The following is an 11,810-nucleotide window of genomic DNA, read 5'->3' as shown; positions in this document are numbered from 1 at the left end:
TTAACAATTTTATTTTATTTATCCGTTATTTTAAACGTCGCAAGTAAAAGTACATGTCGCAAGTAATAGCCCTGATTGGTGAGTTGATACAATTCCAAGTCTGGAAGGTTAAAACCACCCTCTGTAAAACTTTCCTTTTTATTCTATGAGTTGTATTTGCCCATACAAAGTCGGTTATGACGGAGCATACTTTTTTAAAGAATGTCTTCGGTGGGGTAATTGGTATTACCGAGAATAAATATAACAACTTTGGGAGCCATGCCATTCTGAAGGGTTTTATTCTACATGTAAGATTTATGGGAATATTGTTCCATTTAATTATATCTGCTTTTATACTGTTAAGGAATGGGATAAAGCTATCATTATATATTTGTTGTTTCTTGTCACTTATTAAGCATCCTAAGAATTTGATATTTTTTGTGGTACACTTAAAGGATTGCAGTAGATCATGAGTTATTATTTTTCTTTTTCCTATTGCCATTATTTCATTGTTTTCCACGTTAATTTTATACCCTGAGATTTTTAAGTATTCTGAAATTATTTTTAGCAAGGGGGGCATTGAGTTTTCAATTATTGGTCAGGCATATCAGAAGATCATCTGAAAATAAGTTTAGTTTATATTCATGTTTACCAATACTGATACTAGTTAGTTTTGGGTCCTGTCTAATTCTTTCTGCAAGCGGTTAATTTGCCAGTGCAAACAGGAGGGGGAAAGAGGACATCCCTGTCTTGTACCCCTTTCTAAAGCAATTTCATCAGATAATGTATTATTTGTGTATATTTTTGCTTTAGGACATTTATATTAGATTTTTATGAAATGTATTATTTCAGCTGGAAAGTTGAAAGCTTCCAAAGGGTTGAATAGAAAAGACCATTCAATACAGTCAAAAGCCTTTTTGGCACCAACAGCCATTATTGATAAATATATATTGTGTATTGTATTAAACTGAAATATGTTCTTCTATTTGTTTGTAAATGTCTATTTTTAATCAACACTGTTTGATATGTATCAAGTCTGGGATGACATTTGCCATTCTATTGCTTATGAGCTTTGTGGTTATTTTATTGTCACAACTGTTGTTTATTTGCGATTTATATGGATTTTCATATAAGCTTTTAAAATGTCATTAATCTCATATGTTTCTAATTGATGCATTTGTATCTTTAAAAATTATAACTGATTTGGCATGTATTCATTTTGTGAGGGCTGCGAGATGTTTATCTGGTTAATTTGCCATTAAATAGTATGCTTTATTTGAGTTTAACCTGTAGTTGTTGTCGCTCTTCCAAAGTAAAAGATCATATTCCTGCTTAAGTTCAGACATTTTATTTTCTTATTTACCTTGTAAAGGACATCCCGGCCAGCCAATCCCTTATGAGCTTTTTCTAAAATAGTGATTATCATTCCCCTAATGGATGCCTTAAAAGCGTCCCAAATTATATTGGCTTTTCTCTGCTCTTTATGTCTACATTTTTTATTTTGTATTTTGAAGATTCGCTCTGTTCATTCTCCATATTCTGTCGCTAACTTTATTTTCTGTTGGTATAATTATAAGTATGACACTGTACTGATCTAATATGGCCAGCTGTTTTTAGTCAAGACTTTCGCGTTTTTCACGTAAAATGTTTTTGTTGTACTGTATGTGTGTTTGTAGTTTTGTTTAATGTTGTGTTAGTGTATGTAAGTTGTTTTGTCTGAAATGTTGTTCCCCCTGCTGCTATTGGACCAGGTCTCTCTTGGAAAATAAATGTTATCTCAATGAGAAAAACCTGTATAAATAAAAGTTAAAAGTCTCTAATTTAAGGCCTATGTTGGCCTTCCGTATCTGCGGTGGAAGGTGTGTGTCGGACTCCTCTGAAAACGGTAACGCTGATGTGCCCACCTCTGTCTGTAGCGTCCGAACCGTTTGAGCTACAAACTCATCTGAAGGAAACCCATAGAAACGAATGGAAGTATGGAAGTAGTTTGTGCCAACAAAAATTAAGTGTTAAATATGTGTCCCAATTTTAAAAAAATATTTTCTGAGCTTTCTTATATCTCCTGGATATAGGACAGACACCTCAGAACCTTATTCCTTATGATTAAAAAACAAAACGTTTTACCCCCCTTTCTCCCCAATTGGTAGTTAGTCCCATCGCTGCAACCGTACGGACTCAGGAGAGGCAAAGGTCATGCGTCCTCCGAAATACAACCTTGCCAAGCGGCACTGCCTCTTGACACACTGCTCACTTAACCAGGAAGCCAGCCCCACCAATGTGTCAGAGGAAACACTGTACAACTGGCGACTGTGTCAGCGTACATGTGCCCGGCCCGCCACAGGAGTCACTAGAGCGCGATGGGACAAGGACATCCCTGCCACCCAAACCCTCCCCTAACCCAGACGATGCTGGGCCAACTGTGCGTCGCCTCATGGGTCTCCAGGGTCATGGCCGCCTGCGTCATAGCCCGGGATCGAACACGGATCTGTAGTGACGGCTTAAGCACTGCAGTGCCTTAAACCGCTGCGCCACTCGGGAGGTCCCCTGTGACACATTTTTTGACTGTCTTTTTTGCCATTTATGAATGTGTTATTCAATGCGTTTCTATGGGCTACATTAGTAAAGGCCAGATTCGATATTTTATCCCCAAAAAATAATAATAAATGTGGGAAACCCAAAGGGCTCCTTAAATTCCAAATCAAACAGCTAAATAATCTGTGGTATTACCATTTTAAAACAATTCCATATGTTAGCTTAGTACCCTTAGTATTTTATTTTGTTGTTGTGAATTCTTGAAATCTTGTCCACATTCTGATTGTGCCCACATTTTCCAAAATATGTCTACACATGGTAATAAAATGTGTTTCGCGTCCATCGTGTCTGTTTTGTGAGCAGATTTCCTGGTCCCTCCCCTTTATGCTAACTATTTGACAGCAATTTTTTTTTTTTTATAATATGTATTTATTTTAAGACACATATTGATGCCATAACTCAATGGTGCCACTTGTCAATGATTTTAGAAGGTGGGATCATGATTTAAACGGTTTCACTGTCCAGATCTGTCTACATTAAGATTTCCAGACACTGTCTTTTAATCGTTTACACCTGTCTGAAAATGTGGGCACAATCAGAATGTGGATACAATCAGGACAAACCCAAAGGATGCATGTTAGAAAATGGGGCTAGAGGTAAAGAGCGAACATGGATGGAGATCAGATTAGATGTAGTGTCAGAGATTAAACTACAGAATCTGTCCAGACCCCAGAATGGAACTAGGTTAGTAGTTAAAATTAGCCTTAGCCAACATCTGTTCTCTTTGTGTGCAGTAAGATACTTACTAGGCTGATTTGAGTGCTTACAAATGTGAACATTCCTGGGACCCATGACGCATGTCTGTTTCGGATTGTCTGCCTGTAGAGCTGTGTGTGTGTGTACATGTATGTGTGCGTGAGAAAGAGAGCGAAAGAGCGTGTTGGAGGAGACAACGCTCCCTTGTCCCGTCTGTCTCTCAGACATTGGAATGGAAAGTGAGAGACAGAGAGGGAGGAGAAAGAGAGCGGATAGAGGGGAAGAGAGGGCGGGAGACAAGAGCCCATGAGAGGCAGATCGAACAGACAGCTCTCTCCAAACCCTAATGTAGTGTAGACACAGTGATAGTGGGGCCCAATAACCCTGCTAATACTCCACTGAACTAAGGCGTACACAGCTCAAACAGTTTCTACAAAAAGACTTCTTTATTTCATACAAAGGAAGATCGTGATTGCAGTAATTTCAGTAATGGCAATAATAGTGTCACGTACACAAACATAGAAAAACAAATACAAAAATATTTTGCACTTTGTATCAGTTTGGAAGTAGAGCTAATCTTTGAATTACAATCTCGGGTGGATTGATTTTGTTTTCAAAACCACAATTGACCTGTAAACATTGAAAATGTTTTTTTATTTTTTACATCTGTCTGTTGCTCTCCCTCTTATGTAATACAGAGCTTCTCCCTGTGTCATATGTCCATATACTACAATCAAACAAGTGATTTGTAGGGTACTGTATCTGTGGAGGGTTTATTGAGGAAAGACACCAGAAAGACAGAGTGTGAGTGAGTGCTTCACCTGTGTCTGTTACACACTAGTCATTTCACCATGTACGACATTCCCCATTCAAGAAAACCAAAGACACATTAACACATCTCTCTAAAAACGTCTATTTTCATTTGTTTCTTAGTTTGTTCTAAAAGAGTCTGTGTTCGGTTTCTGGTTACGTAGTAATGGTGGTGAGAAGACGACGGACACGTTGCAGCATATATGAGCGTTGAGGAAGAAAAGCTGTGGAAGTTAAGTAGACAAACAACGAGAAAGGCATGTGCAAAATTCACTCTGAGGCTGGAGGAGATTCCTGACCACTGTTTCCAACAGTGGATTCTCTCCCTTTTCTTCTTCCCCTCTTCTCCTTTCTAGTCTTAGATGTGCCATGTAATGGTCATATGTATCAGAAGCTGGGTCTAGGCACTATCTGTTCATCCTGACCAGCAGAAAACCGCCATGTTGGTCAGACTGAGGCATCTCCTGGCCTCTCCACACAGTGTCTCTCGCAGCTGACACCCCTGTGTCTGTTAACATCAATGGACCCCATCCTGAGCAAACTAAGGATGAGACGGCCATGTTGGTCCCACTTCAGGGGGCTGTAGCAGTGGCCATGTTGGATCCATCTGTAGGTGACTGGCTCCAGTAGGGGGCTATAATGGTGGCCATGTTGGATTCATCTGTATGTGTAGTTGCCTGTTTGCTCTGAGCAGGTCAGTGTTGTCCTCAGCGAGAGGGTCAGGGGTCGGGTCTCCTGACCTCCACAGCTCGGCTCTGGGTTAGGGTCAACCTGAGGAACACAGAGAGAGATTAGGCCAGTTTGACCTACAATAGTGTGTATGTACAGTATGTACGTGCATGCGTGGTGTGTGTGGGTGAGTGTACCTCGGAGTAGAGCGGTGGGGGCTGGAATCTGAACTCTGTGATGTAAGCTTGCAGCGTTCCCTGGCCCTCTTGGTTGACCTCTAACCCCTCACAGCGCTCCAGACAGCCCCGCCTCTGCTCCTCTGTCACCGCCAGGTCACTGTAGCTGGGGGGAGCTGTGAATACACACACGACATGCAATTAACATTGGAGAACACACAAACACACACACACACACAGTACACACACTCCACACACAGGTGTATGTCGTACCCTCAGGTCTCTCTGGCCAGCTGACGGTACAACAGTAGCTGCTGATGCTGCTGGTTCGACTGGTGAATGCGTGGAGGGGGATGGTCCCGATCACCAACGGCAACGACAGAGACAGGTTCAACCCCCCAGGGATGTCCACATACACCTAAGAGAGAGAGGGAGAGATAGATATTATCTTATTTACAACCCACATTTTGATACACTGTAACTTTTACAATACATGACTGGAAAGTACCTTCTAAACCGGTTAGATTTTAGGAGGTATTTATTTATTTCCTATTCTCCCATATTAACACACGTATTACCATATCAACTATACTATGTTTATTATCATTCCTCACCATCAGTGAGTACTCCACTCTGATGAGTGGACAGTCCAGGATGGATGGGGAGACCGGGGGTATGTGGAGCAGTTTTCCGTCCCAGCTCTGGCTCTTCCCCTGGGGCAGGGTGTCCCCACGCAGGGCCGCCACCTGCTGCTGGAGCTGTCGAGCCTTGCCCTTAGCGAAGTAGGTCTGGGTCTGGCACAGCGCTGCCTTGGGCACCACCACCCTGGACGAACAGTTCTCCACCTCCGCAAAGATCTGGAGGGACTCACCTAAGAGAGGAGGATAGGAGAAAAAGGCTGAGATGGGGAGGTGTGGGTACGGGACTGTGTGTGTGTGTGTGTGGTGTCCTGAGAATACCTCTCAGCGCAGTATTTATATCTGCAGTGCTGTAAGTTCCCTCTGGGGTTTGAGCATGTTGTGTTGTGAAACATTCTGAGCAGTGTGTGGTTAGATTGAGCGGAAATCATCGTTAGCCAATCAACGTGTGTGTGTGTGTGTGTTTTCTCACCTGGTGTGTATCCTTTCCTCTCTATCTTGGCGCTGAGTGAGATGGGTCCCGAGGCACAGAACCAGCAACACAGGGTCTTGTCCTTAGTGCCAGCTTGAGGGGCCTATACGCACAGAAATGGCAAAGTCACAAATTGCCGTGTGTGACAGCTTGTGTGTGTGTGTGTGTGTGTACACGTGGGAACATTTTGTTTGTTCCCACAAGTTCAAATGCTATTTCTAGGTGGTTTAGGGTTAAGGTTAGAATTAGTGTTAAAATTAGGTTTAGGGTTAGGAGCTAGTGTTAGGAGCTAGGGTTAGGAGCTAGGTTTAGGGTTAGTTTTAGGGCTAGGAGCTAGGGTTAGTAGCAGGTTTAGGAGCTAGGGTTAGGTTTAGGAGCTTGGGTTAGTTTTAGGATTAGGCGCTAGGGTTAGGAGCTAGGGTTAGGTTTTTTGGGTCACGGTAAGAGTACGGGTTAGGGGTTAGGGAAAATAGGATTTTGAATGGGACTGAATTGTGTGTCCCCATTTTGAATGGTGTGTATTCCTCACCAGCAGCAGTGGTGTGTTGATGTCAATGTGTTCAAAGACAGTGAACTCTTTCTTGACTCTGACAGGCAGCAGCCATGGTCTGTAGAGCTCTGCTCTCACCCAGTACCTCACACTGCCATGCTTCCCTTCAAACGACGTGGCCAGGGGCCTGAGAGAGAGGGACGAGGGGAGAGAGGAAATTGGTTCATAGGATTAGACTTCTTACAGGTCTATCTTTAGATATGATTCCATATTTGGGTTTCGGATTTTATGTTATGGCTGTTATAGGTTTGTGTGTGTACATCTGTTACGTACATCTGTGGTAGCAGGAAGCTGAAAGCAAACTCGTGTAATCCTGTGTTGAGAACAGTCAGGGCCTCCTCTGGACTGTCTTCATCTGAAACACAGGAGAACAAGATTCCAAATACCATACCTGACGCACACACCACAGTGTACACACGCATAGACACGCACCCACCATTTAATTTCATTGTATCATGTTGCGATTTCAAGTTGCCTAGTGCTTTCAAGTGCCTCAGTCCAAGGCAACACCAAGATAATAAATGTTGTACGACACATAAAAAATACTTTGACACATAACCACACATAAAAAATACTTTATAGCACATACAACCCAGTCATTGTATTCAATTTCAATATCACCCAGTCATGTCGTCAATGCATGAAATACAAAATGGCATTTAATTTAATCCATGAACACTTCAGACAGTACAGAGAAGAGAAGACACACCCAGGCAGAGGAAGCATGAATTCCCTTTCACTTCCTCAATCTACATGTTACTGATTAATGTTTATGTTGATATGTATATAGATCTGTTTCCTGCCACCTCAGTACTCCCGCATGTTATCTTGTCAGCAGAGAACATTGTGTGTGTGTGTGTGTGTGTGTGTGTAGAGAACATTGTGTGGGTGTGTGTGGTTGTCAAGTCACACCGGCAGAGTGAGGAGAGCAGGCGCATACCGGTATGAACCAGAATGAGCAGTGGATTTTCAGCCGGCTACTCCACCGCAACATTACTACTCAGCCTCCCATTGGAACAAAGCTAGCCTGGTCCCGCCCCTCGACTAAGGCCCTTTATGAATGACCATGTGTTCTGTAATATGGGAGGATGGAGAGACAGAAAGAAAAAGAAACGGAGACAGGGAGCGATATACAGGGAGGAGGGAAAGAGAAAGGGAGGGAGAGACAGAGGGGGAGAGATTTCACCCAAAACCCTCATGCCATGCAGCAGTAAAAGCAGCCATGTTATTCTCACAGACAAACAGAGAGCCAGCAGAGATGGACTGTAGTATTTGAGATAAATAAAGAGGGACTCGAAAGCAGGTACATTTATGCATCTTTATTAAAAACCAACAGCATGTTTTATTTTACAAATTCATCAGAGGCAATCAGTCAATCAACACAGCATCAATGAGGGTTATTACAGTACAACAAAAACTAGGAAAACATCAAAAACTAATAAACACTTGCAAAAAATGTCTAAAAACCTGTTGTTGCTTTGTCATTATGGGGTATTGTGTGTAGATTGATGAGGAAAAACATTTATTCAATCAATTTTAGAATATGGCTGTAACATAACAAAATGTGGAAAAAGTGAAGGGGTCTGAATACTTTCCCGAATGCACTGTACTTCAACACAAAGTGAGATCAAAGCAGTGTAGCCGGCAGGCAGCTTTGGTCCAGGAGAGCTACAGCCCAGCACTAACACACCTGGGTCTACAGATGTAGGGTCTTAATTTGAGCCAGATTGCTACAGCAGGAAAGTAATCCAGCAGAAACAGGAAATATGGATTATTATTAATTGCCATTTTTGCCGGGATCAGTATAAGGGAAAATAAAGTCTGAAATTTCAACGTGGAAATTACAAACTTCAGAAGCCTTTACTTCAAATACACTACAGGTTTAAAATGTCCTGCATTACACATATGTACTATTTAGACCACTATTAGTTCAATAGGGTGAGTTAGTGTGGACCTGGAACACAAGCCTGCATGCCATGTAGCTTTCCAGGTTAAAATCTGTGGCACACCTCTGAGGTAAACAGATAATCAGCACATACATGACATCATTTACCAGCCAGCTACATACAGATTTAGGATCTTATTTTGAGCCAGTTTGCTACATCTGAAAACAATCCGGCAGCAACAGGAAATATGAATTATTATGTGGATTATAATTAATAGACATTTTTGAAGGGGTTGATACATTTTTCACAAGGGAAAATCAAGTCTGAAATTTCAAAGTGGAAATTACAAACTTCAGATGCCCTTTAAACCTAACTGTAAAAACTGTCCTGCATTGCAGGAAGGTCCTCCTTCAAGACGGTGATCAAATGAAGATCCTACATCTGTAATGAACCCTTCTGGTTAACATTGTTTTCATAAAGGCTATTCTGAATTTAGGGTACCGGTAGGTTCGGTGAGTCGCTGAGAAGGCAACCAATCTTCTGCTGGAGGTCTTGGTGATGTCATATTGTGGTGGATAAAATGCTCTCGAGAAAATATTGCTTCAGCTCTCAGACATTACCCTGGCAACGACAGCCTGATTCGCCCACACAGAGGTGCATTTACTGTCCTAATTATGAGATCGGACTTACTCTGCCATATATGTTTGTATTGCTGTCTTATGTCAAGAGTGTATTTTTATTACGGGTGTAAATCTCTTGGTGTTGTTATGCCCTGTAAAGATGCTGAATTAATCCTAGCTGTATCAGTTTACATGTCCCACTAGAACAGCTATTATGCAAATATCACTGGGACTGTTGTTACAGACTGAAACTGGACCTCAGTAACCTAGTAGGGTACTACTCTGAATTTTATCTTTGGTCATTGCAATGATAACTTTCTTAAAATATAGTAACTGTTGATGTAACATATCAATTACTTTATGAGGATAGGCCTATGTATTTTTTAGGCAATATATATATATATATATATTAGTTTTACAGTACACTATGGAAATGTAACAGCAAATTGAAGACAAATTTGCATGCTTTAGAATTGTCATTTCCTCAGAAGCAATGACGTCATCCTATATACACGTGGGAGTTCCGACCAATCAGAGGCGACAGAGATTTGTCTCCCCCCGTGCGTCCCTCAGCCAGTTTGTGAACAGGTTTGAACCGCTTCTAACAAAGGGAGTAAACTTCAGGATGTTATCAGCGAAAGAATGCTCCTGATAAAATTGTACAACTAAAACAGTAATAAACGTCGAAAATATTCCAACTTCAACCGCTTTCGGTTAGATTAGCCCAATCAGGTCAAATTCGGACTAAATTCTACGGTTTCTTCCCTCACCACATAAAACGCAAAGACGGCGTTATCAACTTGTTATGACTGTTAAATCTGAATAAAAACACAACTACTGTAGAATCTACATTAATTGTAATGTGTCACAATAAAACATCAATGTATCAAATATTTATGTCCCATCATGCGTTATTAAACAGCCTAAATTGGACGAGGAAAACCTATGCATTACACCAGGACTATCTGGTCGCATCAGGACCACTATCCCACCTGACTGAAAGAACTCAACGGGGCACACATAATGACATTTGTCATTTGTTCCAATCAATGTGTGATGTGTGTGTTATGCAGTTTATGTGAAATTGAAACCACCATCACTCGTAACTTAGACATGGCGTAGCCTATAACCACAGCAATGGCACGAATCCGGTGATGTACAACCGTGTTCCATTTCTAGGTTATCCATTTATTTCAGAACAACCTGAACTAGGCCAACACTATCCATATAGCCTACTCTCAAAATGATGCCAGCACATCTCTGTGAGAATGAGTGGTAATTATGATGTGGTTGTCCCTTACCTCTCTCCTCTCCTATTAACGTGTCGCTATGGTTTAAGTATTCCACCTCCTCGGTGTAATTCTGAGTGTAGGCAGTGTTGGCCCCAGCGTTGCGGGACTCTGTCCACCGCACCTTGGCTACTCCTCTGGCGGTTATGTTCAGCGTTTTGACGCGAACCTCGCCTGCGACTTCGATGATCACCCTCCCGGATACAGAATCACCACCGGAGTAAACAGGAACATTGTTGTCGTTGAGATAGTCGAAGCAGACGGCTAAAGTCTTCACCTTGCCCAGCACCATGGTGTTAGAAAAAGAGCGTATAAGAAATCATTTAGAAATCCCCACACACACCACCCACGGCCACTCTATTGCCCAGCATAGAGGCTGCGCCCTGCGGGCTGGGTCAGTGGTCCTCTCGCTGGCGGTTCGTATGTGTGTCAGCGGTAACAGTGGCTGGTAGCTCCTCGCATCCTCCCAGTGCGATCCTTTCTAATGTGTCCTCTGCTTTCTAGTATGAGCTAGTGATTGGTCGTTCGCGAATTAACGACTCGTTTTGAACGGATCTTTTTGGTGAACGTCGGGAACCAAATCGCTTGTGTGAAAGAGCCGTTCATTTGGCTCCCTGGTTTGCATAGGTCTACAGCTAGGCTATAGGCTACTGCTTTTTGAACGATTATATTTATAACATGAACGATTGTGAACAGGTTTGATGTAACGGCAAATTGAAGACAAATATATATTGAAGACTAATATATATATATATTGCCTAAAAAAAATATATTGCCTATATATTGCCTAAAAAATACATAGGCCAATCCTCATAAAGTAATTGGTATGTTACATCAACAGTTACTATATTTTAAGAAAGTTATCATTGCAATGACCACATTTGAACGATATAATCGTTCATGTTCTGACAATGTTATAAAAACATTGTCAGAAGATGGTAATTCCTCATTGCAGGAACAAAAGGTCCAAGTGACAGGAGAGCCTCATTATGGTCCACACTTTATTTTTGTATTGTGTAAAAAAACAACACCAGCGAGCTAATTTCGTCAGTTAAAAATGTATTTCAACTCACAGTTTAGACATCTGCTATTGTTTCATGGTTTGTCATACATGTTTAAGCACTACTGAACGAAGAGCTGTTTGGGAGCCATCTGAACGGCTCTTTTATGTGAATGGAGCCAACATTTTCGGTTCATCGAAAAAAGACATGGGTTTACGGTCCACACACTTAAAAGACACACTATCCCCTCTGCCCTCAAATTAAGTGGACACTTCTGATGACGTGTCATGACGTCTAACGAGTATACACTTACAGGGCAAGGGGCGAGGGAGAAAGGAATGAATTTTAAATGGACCACCCTTGGCCGGAAATTCGTCACTCCTTCATCCCGCGATGATTGCCCCCCCAACACACCCCCAACCCCTCTTTTTA

The 11,810-nt window shown here is 41.8% G+C and overlaps 1 protein-coding gene across 1 annotated transcript; it reads right to left on the bottom strand.

The window, feature by feature from the left end:
• Positions 1-3,689: 3,689 nt before the first annotated feature.
• On the bottom strand, positions 3,690-10,856 carry LOC120021557 (arrestin domain-containing protein 3-like). Its single transcript, XM_038965348.1, has 8 exons — positions 10,390-10,856; positions 6,856-6,937; positions 6,562-6,709; positions 6,033-6,135; positions 5,537-5,793; positions 5,196-5,340; positions 4,944-5,098; positions 3,690-4,848 (listed from the first exon to the last, which is right to left on the bottom strand). The coding sequence occupies exons 1-8, from the start codon at positions 10,667-10,669 to the stop codon at positions 4,735-4,737; spliced, it is 1,284 nt and encodes a 427-aa protein (XP_038821276.1). The 5' UTR covers positions 10,670-10,856; the 3' UTR covers positions 3,690-4,734.
• Between the last annotated feature and the right edge of the window lie 954 nt (positions 10,857-11,810).

This window comes from Salvelinus namaycush, chromosome 26 (genome assembly GCF_016432855.1).
Source record: "Salvelinus namaycush isolate Seneca chromosome 26, SaNama_1.0, whole genome shotgun sequence".
Classification (NCBI taxonomy): Eukaryota; Metazoa; Chordata; class Actinopteri; order Salmoniformes; family Salmonidae; genus Salvelinus; species Salvelinus namaycush.
Note: the sequence above shows the minus strand (reverse complement) of the source record. Positions and strands in the feature narration are given on the sequence as shown.

Coding starts and splice junctions, on each gene's coding strand:
- LOC120021557 (XM_038965348.1), bottom strand. CDS start 10,669: ATGGTGCTGGGCAAGGTGAAGACTTTAGCCGTCTGCTTCGACTATCTC. Junction 5,794..6,032: donor GAGGAAAGGATACACACCAG/GTGAGAAAACAC, acceptor CTCCTCTCTTAG/GTGAGTCCCTCCAGATCTTT. Junction 5,099..5,195: donor CTGGCCAGAGAGACCTGAGG/GTACGACATACA, acceptor GTGTATTCACAG/CTCCCCCCAGCTACAGTGAC.